This window comes from Loxodonta africana, chromosome 7 (genome assembly GCF_030014295.1).
Source record: "Loxodonta africana isolate mLoxAfr1 chromosome 7, mLoxAfr1.hap2, whole genome shotgun sequence".
Lineage (NCBI taxonomy): Eukaryota > Metazoa > Chordata > Mammalia > Proboscidea > Elephantidae > Loxodonta > Loxodonta africana.
This window is the reverse complement of record NC_087348.1, coordinates 92,106,100-92,122,274: the sequence shown is the minus strand read 5'-3', so window position 1 is coordinate 92,122,274 and position 16,175 is coordinate 92,106,100. Positions and strand designations below refer to the sequence as shown.

At 42.6% G+C, this 16,175-nt stretch overlaps 1 protein-coding gene across 1 annotated transcript in view; it reads right to left on the bottom strand.

Moving 5' to 3' along the window:
* Positions 1–13,172, bottom strand: part of RNF169 (ring finger protein 169) — a 136,311-nt gene extending 123,139 nt beyond the window's left edge. The window contains exon 1 of the mRNA XM_003420038.4: positions 12,656–13,172. Within this exon, the coding sequence (XP_003420086.1) occupies positions 12,656–13,157 (502 nt within the window). The 5' untranslated portion in view covers positions 13,158–13,172. The remainder of the gene's footprint in view (positions 1–12,655) is intronic.
* Between the last annotated feature and the right edge of the window lie 3,003 nt (positions 13,173–16,175).

Here is a 16,175-nt window from a genome sequence, read left to right as displayed (position 1 = left end):
CCTCAGGGGTTCTCTGTTGTGCTCCCTGTCAGGGCAGTCATCGATTGTGGCCAGGCACCAACTAGTTCTTCTGGTCTCAGGATGATGTAGGTCTCTGGTTCATGTGGCCCTTTCTGTCTCTTGGGCTCTTAGTTATCGTGTGACCTTGGTGTTCTTCATTCTCCTTTGATCCAGGTGGGTTGAGACCAATTGATGCATCTTAGATGGCTGCTTGTTAGCATTTAAGACCCCAGGCGCCACATTTCAAAGTGGGATGCAGAATGTTTTCATAATAGAATTATTTTGCCAATTGACTTAGAAGTCCCTTTAAACCATAGTCCCCAAACCCCCACCCTTGCTCTGCTGACCTATGAAGCATTCAGTTTATCCCAGAAACTTCTTTGCTTTTGGTCCAGTCCAGTTGAGCTGACCTTCCCTGTATTGAGTATTGTCCTTCCCTTCACCTAAAGCAGTTCTTATCTACTAACTAATCAGTAAAAAACCCTCTCCCACCCTCCCTCCCTCCCCTCCTCCTAACCACAAAAGTATGTGTTCTTCTCAGTTTATACTATTTCTCAAGATCTTATACTAGTGGTCTTATACAATATTTGTCCTTTTGCCTCTAACTTCGCTCAGCATAATGCCTTCCAGGTTCCTCCATGTTATGAAATGTTTCACAGATTCGTCACTGTTCTTTATCGATGAGTGGTATTCCATTGTGTGAACATACCACAATTTATTTACCCATTCATCCGTTGACGGACACCTTGGTTGCTTCCAGCTTTTTGCTATTGTAAACAGAGCTGCAATAAACATGGGTGTGCATATATCTGTTTGTGTGAAGGCTCTTATTTCTCTAGGGTATATTCCGAGGAGTGGGATTTCTGGGTTGTATGGTAGTTCTATTTCTAACTGTTTAAGATAACGCCAGATACATTTCCAAAGTGGTTGTACCATTTTACATTCCCACCAGCAGTGTATAAGAGTTCCAATCTCTCCGCAGCCTCTCCAACATTTATTCTGTTTTTTGGATTAATGCCAGCCTTGTTGGAGTGAGATGGAATCTCATCGTAGTTTTCATTTGCATTTCTCTAATGGCTAATGATCGAGAGCATTTTCTCATGTATCTGTTAAGTGCCTGAATATCTTCTTTAGTGAAGTGTGTGTTCATATCCTTTGCCCACTTCTTGATTGGGTTGTTTGTCTTTTTGTGGTTGAGTTTTGACAGAATCATATAGATTTTAGAGATCAGGCGCTGGTTGGAGATGTCATAGCTGAAAATTCTCTCCCAGTCTGTAGGTGGTCTTTTTACTCTTTTGGTGAAGTCTTTAGATGAGCATAGGTGTTTGATTTTTAGGAGCTCCCAGTTAATCTGGTTTCTCTTCGTCAGTTTTGGTCATGTTTTGTATTCTGTTTATGCCTTGAATTAGGGCTCCTAATGTCGTCCCTGTTTTTTCTTCCATGATCTTTATCGTTTTAGTCTTTATGTTTAGGTCTTTGATCCACTTGGAGTTAGTTTTTGTGCATGGTGTGAGGTATGGGTCCTGTTTCATTTTTTTGCAAATGGATATCCAGTTATGCCAGCACCATTTGTTAAAAAGACTATCTTTTCCCCAATTAACTGACACTGGGCCTTTGCCAAATATCAGCTGCTCATACGTGGATGGATTTATATCTGGGTTCTCAATTCTGTTCCATTGGTCTATGTGCCTGTTGTTGTACCAGACCAGGCTGTTTTGACTACTGTGGCTGTATAATAGGTTCTGAAGTCAGGTAGAGTGAGGCCTCCCACTTTCTTCTCCTTTTTCAGTAATGCTTTACTTATCCGAGGCTTCTTTCCCTTCCATATGAAGTTGGTGATTTGTTTCTCCATCACATTAAAAAATATCATTGGAATTTGGATCGGAAGTGCATTGTATGTATAGATGGCTTTTGGTAGAATAGACATTTTTACTATGTTAAGTCTTCCTATCCATGAGCAAGGTACATTTTTCCACTTAAGTAGGTCCTTTTTAGTTTCTTGCACTAGCACTTTGTAGTTTTTTTTGTATAGGTCTTTTACATCTTTAGTAAGATTTATTCCTAAGTATTTTATCTTCTTGGGGGCTACTGTAAATGGTATTGACTTGGTGATTTCCTCTTCGATGTTCTTTTTGTTGATGTAGAGGAATCCAAGTGATTTTTGTATGTTTATCTTATAACCTGAGACTCTGCCAAACTCTTCTATTAGTTTCAGTAGTTTTCTTGAGGATTCCTTAGGTTCTTCTCTGTTTAAGATCATGTCATCTGCAAATAGAGATAATTTTACTTCCTCCTTGCCAATCCGGATGCCCTTTATTTCTTTGTCTCGCCTAATTGCTCTGGTTAGGACCTCTAGCACAATGCTGAATAAGAGCGGTGATAAAGGGCATCCTTGTCTGGTTCCCGTTCTCAAGGGAAATGCTTTCAGGCTCTCTCCATTTAGAGTGATGTTGCCTGTTGGCTTTGTATAGATGCCCTTTATTATGTGGAGGAATTTTCCTTCAATTCCTATTTTGCTGCGAGTCTTTATCATAAATGGGTGTTGGACTTTGTCAAATGCCTTTTCTGCATCAATTGATAAGATTATGTGGTTTTTGTCTTTTATTTATATGGTGGATTACATTAATGGTTTTTCTAATATTAAACCAGCCTTGCATACCTGGTATAAAACCCACTTGGTTGTGGTGGATTATTTTTTCGATATGTTGTTGAATTCTATTGGCTAGAATTTTGTTGAGGATTTTTGCATCTATGTTCATGAGGGATATAGGTCTGTAATTTTCTTTTTTTGTCATGTCTTTACCTGGTTTTGGTACCAGGGATATGGTGGCTTCATAGAATGAGTTAGGTAGTATTGCGTCATTTTCTATGCTTTGAAATACCTTTAGTAGTAGTGGCATTAACTCTTCTCTGAAAGTTTGGTAGAACTCTGCAGTAAAGCCATCCGGGCCAGGGCTTTTTTTTGTTGGGAGTTTTGGGATTAAGGTTTCAATCTCTTTCTTTGTTACGGGTCTATTTAGTTGTTCTACTTCTGATTGTGTTAGTTTAGGTAGGTAGTGTTTTTCCAGGAATTTATCCATTTCTTCTAGGTTTGCAAATTTGTTAGAGTACAATTTTTCATAATAATCTGATATGATTCTTTTAATTTCAGTTGGGTCTGTTGTGATGTGGCCCGTCTCGTTTCTTATTTGGGTTGTTTCCTTTCCTGTATTTCTTTAGTCAGTCTGGCCAATGGTTTATCAATTTTGTTAATTTTTTCAAAGAACCAGCTTTTGGCTTTGTTAATTCTTTCAATTGTTTTTCTGTTCTCTAATTCATTTAGTTCAGCTCTAATTTTTATTATTTGTTTTCTTCTGGTGCCTGATGGATTCTTTTGTTGCAGACTTTCTATTTGTTCAACTTATAGGGACAGTTCTCTGATTTTGGCTCTTTCTTCTTTTTGTATGTGTGCATTTATCGATATGAATTGACCTCTGAGCACTGCTTTTGCTGTGTCCCAGAGGTTTTGATAAGAAGTATTTTCATTCTCGTTGCATTCTATGAATTTCTTTATTCCCTCCTTAACGTCTTCTATAACCCAGTCTTTTTGAACAGGGTATTGTTGAGTTTCCAAGTGTTTGATTTCTTTTCCCTAATTTTTCTGTTATTGATTTCCACTTTTATGGCCTTGTGGTCTGAGAAGGTGCTTTGTAATATTTTGATGTTTTGGATTCTGCAAAGGTTTGTTTTATGACCTAATATGTGGTCTATTCTAGAGAATGTTCCATGTGTGCTAGAAAAAAAAGTATACTTTGCAGCTGTTGGGTGGACAGTTCTGTATAAGTCAATGAGGTCAAGTTGGTTGATTGTAGTAACTAGGTCTTCTGTGTCTCTATTGAGCTTCTTACTGGATGTCCTGTCCTTCTCCGAAAGTGGTGTGTTGAAGTCTCCTACTATAATTGTGGAGGTGTCTGTCTCACTTTTCAGTTCTGTTAAAATTTGTTTTTTGTATCTTGCAGCCCTGTCACTGGGTGCATAAATATTTAATATGGTTATATCTTCCTGGTCTTTTGTCCCTTTTATCATTATGTAGTGTCCTTCTTTATCCTTTGTGGTGGATTTAACTTTAAAGTCTATTTTGTCAGAAATTAATATTGCTACTCCTGCTCTTTTTTGCTTATTGTTTGCTTGAGGTATTTTTTTCCATCCTTTGAGTTTCAGTTTGTTCGTGGCTCTAAGTCTAAGGTGTGTCTCTTGTAGGCAGCATATAGACAGATCGTGTTTCTTTATCCAGTCTGAGACTCTCTGTCTCTTTATTGGTGCGTTTAGTCCATTTACATTCAGTGTAATTATAGATAAGTATGTGTTTAGTGTTGTCATTTTGATGCCTTTTTATGTGTGTTGTTGACAATTTCATTTTTCCACTTTTTTGTGCTGAGACGTTTTTCTTTGTAAATTGTGTGTTCCTCATTTTCATAGTATTTGACTTTGTTTGCTGAATCGTTACGTTTCTCTTGGTTTTTATTTTGAGTTATGGAGTTGTTATACCTCTTTGTGGTTACCTTAATATTTACCCCTATTTTTCTAAGTAAAAACCTAACTTGTATTGTCCTATAGCGCCTTGTATCCCTCTCCATATGGCAGTTCTATGCCACCTGTATTTAGTCCCTCCTTTTGATTATTGTGATCTTTTACATATTGACTTCAATGATTCCCTGTTTTCAGCGTTTTTTTTTTTTTTTTAATTAATCTTAATTTGTTTTTGTGATTTCCCTATTTGAGTTGATATCAGAATGCTCTGTTCTGTGACCCTGCTGGTATCTGATACTACTGGTTTTCTGACCAAACAATTTCCTTTAGTGTTTCTTGTAGCTTTGGTTTGGTTTTTACAAATTCTCTAAGTTTGTGTTTATCTGTAAATATCTTAATTTCGCCTTCATATTTCAGAGAGAGTTTTGCTGGATATATATCCTTGCCTGGCAGTTTTTCTCCTTCAGTGCTCTGTATATGTCATCCCTTTGCCTTCTTGCCTGCATGGTTTCTGCTGAGTAGTCTGAACTTATTTTTATTGATTCTCCCTTGTAGGAGACCGTTTTTTTACCCCTGGCTGCTTTTAAAATTTTCTCTTTATCTTTGGTTTTGGCAAGTTTGATGATAATATGTCTTGGTGTTTTTCTTTTTGGATCTATCTTCAATGGGGTTCGATGAGCATTTGGATAGACAGATATCCTTTCATCTTTCAAGATGTCAGGGAAGTTTTCTGCCAGCAGATCTTCAACTATTCTCTCTGTGTTTTCTGTTATCCCTCCCTGTTCTGGGACTCCAATCACACGGAAGTTATCCTTCTTGATAGAGTCCCACATGATTCTTAGGTTTCTTCATTTTTTAAAATTCTTTTATCTGATTTTTTTTCAGCTATATTGGTGTCAATTCCCTGGTCCTGCAGATTTCCCACTCTGCATTTTAACTGCTTGAGTCTGCTCCTCTGACTTCCTATTGCGTTGTCTGATTCTGTAATTTTATTTTTAATCTTTTGGATTTCTGAATGCTGTCTCTCTATGGATTCTTGCAACTTATTAATTTTTCCACTATGTTCTTGAATAATCTTTTTGACTTCTTCAACTGCTTTATCAGTGTGTTCCTTGGCTTTTTCTGTAGATTGCCTTATTTCATTTCTGAGGTCATCCCTCTTGTCTTGAAGCATTCTGTAAATTAGTTCTTTATATTCTGTATCTGGCAATTCCAGGATTGTATCTTCATTTGGGAAAAATTTTGATTCTTTAGTTTGGGGGGTGTAGAAGCAGTCATGGTCTGCTTCTTTATGTGGTTTGATATCGACTGCTGTCTCCGAGCCACCACTAAGATATTGTAGTGATTTATTCTATATTTGCTCACTGAGTCTTATCTTGTTTTGTTTTCTTTCAATATACATAGATGGGCTACTAGATTGTGCTGGCTTGATTGTTGTAGCCCTTGAATCACTTATGTCCTATTACCAGCTGGTTTGGGCTGTTACCAGATATATATGCCTGAGTCCATTCACTATTCTTAAGTAGAATCTGATTTTGGGTCATCAAGTGTGTGAGGCAGACTGTTACCTATCCATCTAGAGAAGTAGTGGTGATAGTTGTGTGCACCAGATTCTAGTAGCAGCTGGGGTTCACACTCCAGGGGTGGCAGGATGCTGACAGGCTTCCCCAAAGTGTCAGTGAGGAAGGTGTGTCTCTATTCCTAAAGCACCTTGGTGGGTGGGCTCTGCAGCTGTACCTTAGGCCCCCAATGCAAGTACCTCTACAGATTGGTAGGTGTCACCCTCCTTAGACCCCTAAGGCAGGAGGCTACGTGGTCTGGGGGGAGCTTCAGCCCTCAGTTCCCTGTTGTGGGTCTGTGAGGGCTCTGTTGAATACACAGAGATATCAGATCTGGGAAACTTGTCTTTCCAGTAAATCCGCTAAAACAATTGCAGTTCAGGTCCCTATCAGAAATGCCTTTGCATTATAATAGCCACCTTGTTCCCTGTAGGAATGAAAGCCCGAGACTGTGGATCACATATGCTTGGCTGGAGCTGGTTCTGCGTTTTTAGTCCAATTAGGGAAGGATTTTTGGTCCCTGGGTTTTTTGTGGTTGCTTCTTTCAGGCCAGAAGAATGGGTTAGGAAAAGACCAAGAAAAAAAGGAAAAGAAAAACCACGGAGCAGTTCTCCCTCTGGCTCAGGAAATTCCAATGTTAATGAAGCCGCCTGGGAAGGGGAGGGGAGGGGAGGGTTCAGATAAACAGGAGAGAGTAGCACCCTGGAATATAGACAAAGTTACTTATCTTGCTTGGGATGACTGTTTTATCTGAGATTCCCGAGGGGCGCGTCACCTGTGTGCGCTGGCTGGGTAGAGACTGCCCCCGAGGGTCAGGCCCGCGTCCGGTGCTTGCACTGTCTCAGAAGCCGTGGTCAGTTCCTCCGCTGCCAGTCCAAAGCCCAGCATCAAGGTTCCCTGGCTGGGACACTGCACTCCCGGCTCCAAAAACAGTCGCTGCCTCCCGGTGACTTCTCCTCCTGTCAGCCGCGTCGCTGCGCCGCCCGCGTGCACTGGCTGGGCTTCCCCCGAGGTCAGTTCAGGGGGCTGGGGCTGTGCCCCATGTTTGCACCATCACAGGATGTCGTGCTCAACCCCCCTGCGCCCAGTCCAAAGCCCCGCGCCAAGGTTCCCCGTCTGCGACGCCGCACTCCCGGCTCCAAAACCAGTCGCTGCCTCCCGGCGACTTCTCCTCCCGCCAGCTGCATCGCCAACCGGCTGGGCCCCCTCCCGAGGTCAGCTCAGGGGGTAGGGTTGCACCCCATGTTTGCGCCGTCACAGAATGCTGTGCTCAGCTCCCCTGCACGCAGTCCAAAGCCCAGCGCCAAGGTTTCCTGACTGGGATGCTGGCTCCAGGCTCCGAAAACAGTCGCTTCTTCCCCGTGGTTGTTCGTTCTCGGTCTCTGCCACTCAGGTCAACTCTTTAAATCTGTGTTTGTTGGTCAGCGTTCGTAGATTGTGATGTATGTGATCGATTCACTTGTTTTTCCGAGTCTTTATTGCAAGAGGGATCCGAGGTAGCGTCTACGTAGTCAGCCATCTTGGCCCCGCCCTCACCATAATGCTTTTTTATATTTCACTCCAGTGCATTGCACGCAGAAGGCCTCGAATGGTTATTAAATTAATGAATGACTAAAGAAAACTTCTCCACAGACACTGCTTTAGTTCAGCCTCTCTTCATCTCTTGCCTGAACTACTAAAATAGTACCTGCCCTAAGGGGACTCACTGCCTCCAATTTCTACTCATGTCTTTCCTTCAAACTGCAACCAATATTGTATTTGTAAAGCACATTATGTCTACTGTCATCCACTACTTAAAAATCTTTAAGGGCTCCAGACTGTCTATAGGATAAAGTCCCAAATTCTTTTAGCATGACATACAATGCCCTTCATGATCTGACTTCCTTCCCCACTCCAGTCTCACATTCCACCTATATTTAACTTCTTGCCTGTCCCTGAACATGCCAAGTACCTTCATGCCTTTGTATGTGCAGGTTCTTCTGCCTGGAATGGCCATTCCCTACTCCTTTACCTGGTAATTCCTACTTATTTTTCAACCCACAGCTCTAATGCCCTCCTCAGGTTTCTTCCAGACTGTGTTATCCCGTTCCGATACTCTACTGGTATTTATGCATTTATCTCACTTAGCACTTTGTATTGTTATTTGATCAGGTACAAAAGTGTTCTTCCAACCAGAGCGTGGAGGCTCGAAGAACAGGGATCATGTCTTACTCACCTTTTTTATTGTATCATCTTGCATACTCTGTGCCCAAGAAATGCTCACTAAATTATGGTCAAATGAAATTTGACAAACATATCCTACATTCAAGCAAACTCAAATATAAATGAATGCAAGGTAGGCAACTCTTCCAAGATTAACTGGCAAGACAGAGAAAGGAAATATGAATGAACAAAAACAAATAAGCTCATAAATGTGAATGAATCCTAAGTTTCTGCTGCTCATTCTGAATTCTGCAGACTGGCACAGGCACCATTCCTTCAATGGTAATTACTGTTTAGTTGGTAGAATACACAGTGAGGTAATCTCATCATGAGCTTTAAAAAATACATAAGCACAGACAAATGTTTCCTGCATTAGGATAACACATAAAGACACTCAAATTCTGGAATATGCGTCATTAAGGAGCAAGAGTTGAGTAATTTTATACATTTTAAAACAAATCCTTACAGACCAGGGAGATTCCTGTCCTTTCACACTACAATCACATGGTTTCATTATTCATTAGTCCTAAATGCAATTTAGGCTGCACACATAGCAAACATTGTCTGCCAAATGAGTAGGAAACCAGAACTACTTGCTTCTTGGTGGCGCAGTGGTTAAGATCTACGGCTGCTAACCAAAAGGTTAGCAGTTCAAATCCACCAGGCACTCCTTGGAAACTCTATGGGGCAGTTCTACTCTGTCCTACAGGGTCGCTGTGAGTTGGAATCTTTGGGTTTGGTTTTTTGGTTTACTTGCACTTCACAGAAAGGGGGACTTCATTAAATTAGTAAATGTAACCCTAAGTAAACAAGGGGGTCGGGGTGGAATAAAGGAAGGGATAAATGAGGAACTATTTTTTTTAATCTGTTCAATTTTTGAAATGCACTTCTACCATGTTTCAAACTCAAAGAGATTATGATTTAGAATTATTATCCTTGATTTCAAGTCAAAACATGAAATGAATTCTTAAAATTCATTAATTATTATCCACGATGTTTAAGTGTTGCTGTTGTATATACTTCTAAATCTACCTATACACACGCGTGTGGTAAATGTTTTTTCTATCAAACGACAAGGACTATCTCTAAATTTAAAATATAAACTCCATGAGGAAGGGATCTTTGAATATTTTGTTTACCTTTGTCTCTCAAGCACCTTGAATACTGCCTGGAAGAGAGTACGCACTCATTTAACACTTGCCGAATATTGTTCATGATGGTCCAAGTACTTAATATGTCTTTATCCTGGTGGCACAGTGGTTGAGAGTTCAGCCACTAACCAAAAGGTCGGCAATTTGAATCCACTAAGGTGCTCCTTGGACACCCTATGAAGCAGTACTACTCTGTTCTATAGGGTCACTACGAGTCAGAATTGACTCGACGGCAACAGGGCTTTTTTATACAGGAGTTGCAGATTCTCAAAAAAAAAAAACACATGAAGTAGAGGTATAGGTTCATCTTGAAGTGATCACTGCCTAAGCCCTCACATACACATTTTCACAAATCAAGAACTGGTATTTTATCCAAAGCAAACTAAAAATGCGTATAAGAATAAGGTAAGGAGTTTACATGGGGGTCACTTAGGTTTTGAAACTTAAATGAGTGCCAAGAAGCTGGCAAAAAACAAAAATGTCTCCAGAGCAACCAAAATTTTCAACAAGTGCAAAACTCTTGTGCTTTTTTTCATACAAAATCCAATTCCAAAAGATATATGGAGCTTCGACAAAAAAATATATATATATAAGAATTTAATTTAAACACAGGGCATTTATTACAAAATTTTATTTCAAGTATTATAAAGCAGGCCTGACCTTTCTTTTACCAACTGCCCTAACTATGCCAAACTCTGAATATTCCTAAAATTGCTTATTCTCATTTCCCACTCATAAAAGTACAATATATTTACAAAACTGGTATTTTTAGTTTTCCCTATTAAAAGCAATCCTGAGCATTTCACTATTAATCAGGCTATCTGTATTTCAGCCCTTGTTTATCTGTTACTAACTCACCATGGCTTTTAGCTGATAACTCTGTTCTGGGCCTCACTTTTCTCTATGATAGAATGAGGGGCCTGAATTAGAACAATGACTCTCAACATTACTTTGAGGCTGTAGTGAAAGCTAAAGATGACCTTCTCTTCCTAAAAATGCACATACATATTTATATAATGATGGTACAAATACATACATTAGCAAAAGAATGGAAACAACCTAAATGTTCACCAACAGACGGTTAAGTAAATTATGTCATATCCATTCATTGACATTTTGTGCAACTGTAAGAAGAACAAAAAAACCTTTCTATATACGGACGTGGAAAAATTTGTCATGTACTCTTAAATGAATAAAGCAAGTTACAGAACACTGTGTATAATATGCAACCCCCTGCATATAAAAAAGTCAAAAATAAAATAATTATACTTGAATTTTCATGTCTACACATAAAGAAACTATGGAAGAATAAACAAGAATCTTTTATGGGAATGGGAAATGAGGGATGGGGTGGGAGGGAGGGAATCTTTTCTTAGTGTACTTTAAAATTTTAGTTTGAGTCATGTAAATTTATATTAAAATACACTGTATATAACTTCAAGAGATTCAGACAACCTGCTGAAGCCCAGGGATTAGAAGATAATCCCCAAGCCCTGTTCAGCAATATTCTTCCACAATGCTTTGACTTAATAAGTACATACCCAACCATCCAACAGTAATAACACTTAAAGAAAAATATTTTTCATTACAATCTTCATATGAACACGTAGCATAACTGCTGGTAGATACTAAGTGGACTCAATAGATCCTAATTTGGAATCTCATTTTGGGTAATTTTCCTTAATCATTGATACACTTAATCTATGACAGAAAATTTCTTTAAGGGAAAAAAGTTTGAAGAAATCCTCACGACATATTCCATTCTCATGGTTCAAATTTCAGATCTGTTATTTCGCAAGGAATTCCAAGCTTAAGAAATAAAAATTTCTATCCTATTCGACCAAATAATTAACAGTACTAATAAGAAAATCTGAGAAACATTCGGTCTTATGCTGTGGCCATCATCTCAGAATTTCAAGCAAATTAAACAGCCTCTGGGATCACCAGACAGCATCCACAATTTAAACAATGCCTGAGGAGGCCTTCATCCTCACAACCCCAGAAATAAAAGCAAGGTATCCCAGGATGCTGGCAGGTAACCCCGACTGCTTGAAGCAAAAGATTGCATTCTGGAACCTATAGTTTCTAGGGGCTGCACTTTCATACATAAGCAACATCTCCCTTTCCCTACTGAAAATAACACATGGCAGACTTAAAGGTCTGCCAGCATAAACCATGCAAATATTTGGACTTTCCTGATTTATACTTGTTGAAAATCTCCTTCTAGGTAAGAATCTTTTGTATCAAATATATCTGTAGATGCTGTTGCATGAGTATACAGTACTGTATCCCAAAAGAGTCCTTCATTATAAGTTATTATGTTCTGTGACGGGCACTTTCTATCTCAAAACTCAGCCTAAAAGTCCCCAAAAGTGGCAGGCTCTGGGCAGTTGGAAAGGGAAAGAAGTTGAAGGCAAGAGCCCTGCAACAGACTTTTTATTAAATTACCAGAATGATAATAGAAAACCACACTGCCATGGAGAAGCAGCCCAGCCAGCCAACCAACCTTTCTTTCCAAAACTTTTAAACCTCATCCAGTCTTTTTGTCCGGCTCTTTAACAGAGCTAACTTATTAATGGTAATAATATTATCAATATAAATAGCTGTCATTTATTGTTTCCTTACCATGTGAAAGGCTTTGTGCTAAACATACGTTTTTCACGATTTTATGAGAAAAAAAAAAACTGCATACATGAGCTCCTTCTCCCAAACCACTCTACACTCAAGTCTGAAAAGCCCCCTTCGCATCCTCAAATTCAACCTGTCCCCTAACTGTACCGTAACTCCAGACACTCCACTCCCCCGCTCATCGACCCATTCAGGCCCTGGAGCCACATCTCTCCAAGCAATACGACTCCAAGCTCTTCACTCAACACTAAAACCAAGCACGTCTCCGATCGTCTAGGGCCCCTGCAAAGTTCAATGCCCTTTTCCCTCTACACACCAACTCCAACCTGCTCCTAACACGTTCCAGGATTCTAAGTCCCACTCCAAACTTCTGACTTACGTAAGGTGCGGGATTCCCTCACTGCCCCTCCAAAGCCAACGTGCCCGTACTTCATTCCGAACTTCAAAACTCAGAAACAGACACTGCCCCTGGGCAGAGCCCGCGTTCCAACCCCACGAAAACTCTCCACACCCGCTCGAGTAGGGCCTGGGACGCTCCACCCCCTAACCAGGCCGGGGCGCGCTCGGCCTCGCTCCGGACCCCAAGAGAAGGAGGGGAAGCTCCACCTGGCTCCGCGGGCGCAGCGCGCGGCTCCTGCTCCGGCCCAGGCTCCACAGCGGCCGCGCCCCCGTCCCTGCGCGGGCGGCAGCGCTCGGGGTGACTGCGGCGGACGCGCTCGCCCAGTACCTCCGCGTCTGTCTGGCTGTCGTCGCGAGCCCGACGGCGGGCCCAGCCCGGGCCGCGGGCCCGACAGCGCGGACAACCAGGGCCCGCTGCGTCGGCGGCGCGTTGGGCGCAGCCTTGGCACAGCGAATGGCCGCACGGCAAGGCCGCTGCTTCCCCCGGCGTCTCCAGGCACCCGGCGCAGCTCGATTCCTCCGACCTAGGAGGTAGCGACGGTTGCAGCAACGGCGGTGGAAACACCAACAGCGCGGGACCAGAGGCTGGGCCCGGGGCCCCGGTTTTTGCGGCCGCCATCTCGTCACAGCGGCCCCGCCGACCCCGCCGACTCAGAGCCGCCGCTGCTGCCGCGGAAGAGGCCCGAGTACTGGGGCCTGCCGCCGCCATCTTGTTTCCCGTGTGAAGGGAGAGTCCGTTGCGAGGGAGAAGAGTAGCGGGCGGGGCCCTGGGCGGCTGGCAGCGGATCTACATATTTATGAGGGGGTGGGGCTCCTGTGAGCGCCGGGAAGGTTCTCCTGGGACCTGGTTGGCAGGAGGGGGAACCTGATTAATATTTATTAATTATCCTTTATCTATCAGGTCTTCAACTTTGCAGCTTCCTCTTATAGAATCAAATGAGGGTGACACCTGAAGGGATTTATTTGTAAATGCTGAGCGATATTAAACTTTAATTATGAGTTATACTTATTTGATCCTTATGAGTTATACTTATTTAATCCCGCAGTACCCTCATAACTGAGGCTGAAGTGAGTGAATTATCCAGAAACCTGTTTTGAGGTGCGCGCCTGTACCCTGCGATCATTATTTCCTAAGGATTAGGGGAACTGTTGTGACTGAGACAAGGCCTATTGTGACCAGCATTCTCCAATCAGTAACTACCAAAAGTAACAACCTCCTGTCAGTCCTCATCTCCTCATCCTTCCTTTCCACACTTTTCCCGAAGCTCCCTTCCTTTGGTTGGCAAAACCATACCTTCCCTTTTTTTACGCCCCCCCCCCCCCAGGTCTTTCTCAGATTCCTTTCTTGAATCCTACTCCTAGTTTTGTGCTTAAGTGTGGTGTTCCTCTAGGTTCAGGCCTCAGTTCTCTCCCTTTGCGTGCTTCCCCTGTGCATCTCACATTTTCTCCAGTCTGAAACTCCCAAATTAATATCTGCAGGCCAGACCTCCTGAGTCCAGTCCAGCACATTCCACTGCCTGATGGAACGGATGTCTGCAACCCTCATGTACAAAACTAAAGTCACTGTCTTCCACCCTCCTTTCAAAACAGCTCTTCTTCCCATTCCTTAATTCTTTCCCATCCTCCCAGGCCCTCAAGCCCCAAACCTAATCGTCTTTAACTTCTCCCTCCCGCTTCCTGTTAGCTACTTGGTCCTGCCAATTCTCCCATCAAAATATCTATTTTCCCACCTGTCCTCTCCTCATCCCATTCCCACTGTACAATTCAGGTTTCATAATTTCTCACTTAGATTATTGCAGTAGCTTATATATATGGTCTCCCTATCCACAGCCTCGCTCCCTCTCAGCCATCCTTCACAGCTCTGACCATGTCATTCCTGCTTGGGCTAGGATGAGGTGCTTAGATTTTGATGCCAGCCCCCTTTCTGGATGCAAAAGGTTTGGGAGAAAGAAAGGTTCCCCTCTGATGGAGAGATGGCTGTACTGTAGCAATTATCCGACCCTTTGCTTCATTTGCACTAAGGCAGATTTAGAGCAGAAAAACATTAAACAAATGACATTTCCTGTTGGGAATCTTTATTTTATAGGAAAGCACAAACTTCGTAAGGAGAGCAAAATCAAGACAGCAACATAATGTAATAGAAGGTGCCTGTGAGACTGCGAGAGAATAAACTCTTTGTTAAAGCCGTCCACTTATGGTATTTCTGTTACAGCAGCACTAGATGACTAGGACAAAATTTGGTACCAGGAGTGGGGTGCTGCTCTAACAGACACCTAAAATGTGGACACAGTTTTGAAACTGTGAATGGATAGAGAAGTGGCAGTGGCAAAGGGCCAGCAGTAGAAGAAAACCACCAGCAGCAGAGAAGCAGCAGCAACAGCAAACTGGCAGCAGCAGATCAAGGAGACCAGCACCAGACAGTGCTGGAGCCGGCCCATGGAGCAAGAAAGCTGAGTGCCTGTGTGCAGGAGGCTTCCTGGAAGAGTGGAGTGCCTCAGGGCACTTATCAGTGGAGCTAGGCTTGCCAACCCATGGAGCGAGACAGCTGAATGCCTGTGCACAGGAGGCACAGGGCAGATGTGGGCATGAGGCCCAAGGAGCCGAGAGGTCAAGAAACCAGGAAGCAGAAGCTGAAGAGACAGCACAAGAAGCTAAGCTGCCTCAGTCTCAAAAGGTATGGCCAGAACTTCTGGGGTTTCAAAGGGTGAGGCCATGGCCTCTGGTGTTTCTAAGGGTGGAGTTGCACTCAGATGGACTAGGAGAATGGTGCATCTAAAGCCAAGGGAGCAGAGTTGCCATCCCAGTGGGCCTGGAAGGCAGAACTGAAGCCCAGGGCCGAGGGGCCTCCACTCAGAATCTGGAGAGTGTGGCCAATACGTAGAGTCAGGAGGGCAGGGCCATTGTGTAAATTGTCTCAGAGAACAGAGTATTATTTTCAAAGCCTTGAGGGCTAATGTAGTGTGTTCTGCTGACTTGCTTGGTGCCTGTTATTGCCTTCTTTCCCTCCAGTTTCTCCCATTTGTGACGGAAATGTCTAGCTTGTGCCTGTTCCTTTGGAAGCAGGTAACTTGTATTCTAGATTTCACAAATGGAGAGGAATTTTTGGATTTGGGGCCTTGAAGTTAAGACTTTTGCTATGATGTGATGGGATGAGTATGTTTTCAGCTGCAAGAATGTGATTTTTGGGGGGCCAAAGGATGGAATGTCATGGATTCAATTTTATCCCCCCAAAAATGTGTGCATTGTCTTGGTTAGGCCATGGGTGGCTGTCCTCCATTTTGTGATTTTCCTATATGTTAATAAATCATAATCTCGGCCTGTGGTTAAAAAGGATTAGGGCAGAACACCCTTGCTCAGGCCACATCTCTGATCCACTGTAAAGAGAGTTTCCCTGGGGTATGGCCTGTACCACCTTTTGTCTCTCAAGAGATGAAAGGGAACCAAGTAAAAAGCTGGGAATCTCATACTGCCAAGAAGGCAGCACTGGGAGCAGAGCATGTCCTTTGGACCTGAGGTTCCTGTGCTGAGATGCTCCCAAATCAAGGGAAGATTGGTAACAGAGACCTTCCTCCAGAGCCGACAGAGAGAGAGAGCATTCCCCTGGAGCTGGCGCCTGAATTCGGACTTCTAGCCTACTGGACTGTAAAAGAATAAACTTCTCTTTGTTAAAGCCATCCACCTGTGGTACTTCTGTTACAGCAGAAATAGATGACTAAGACAGAAGTAT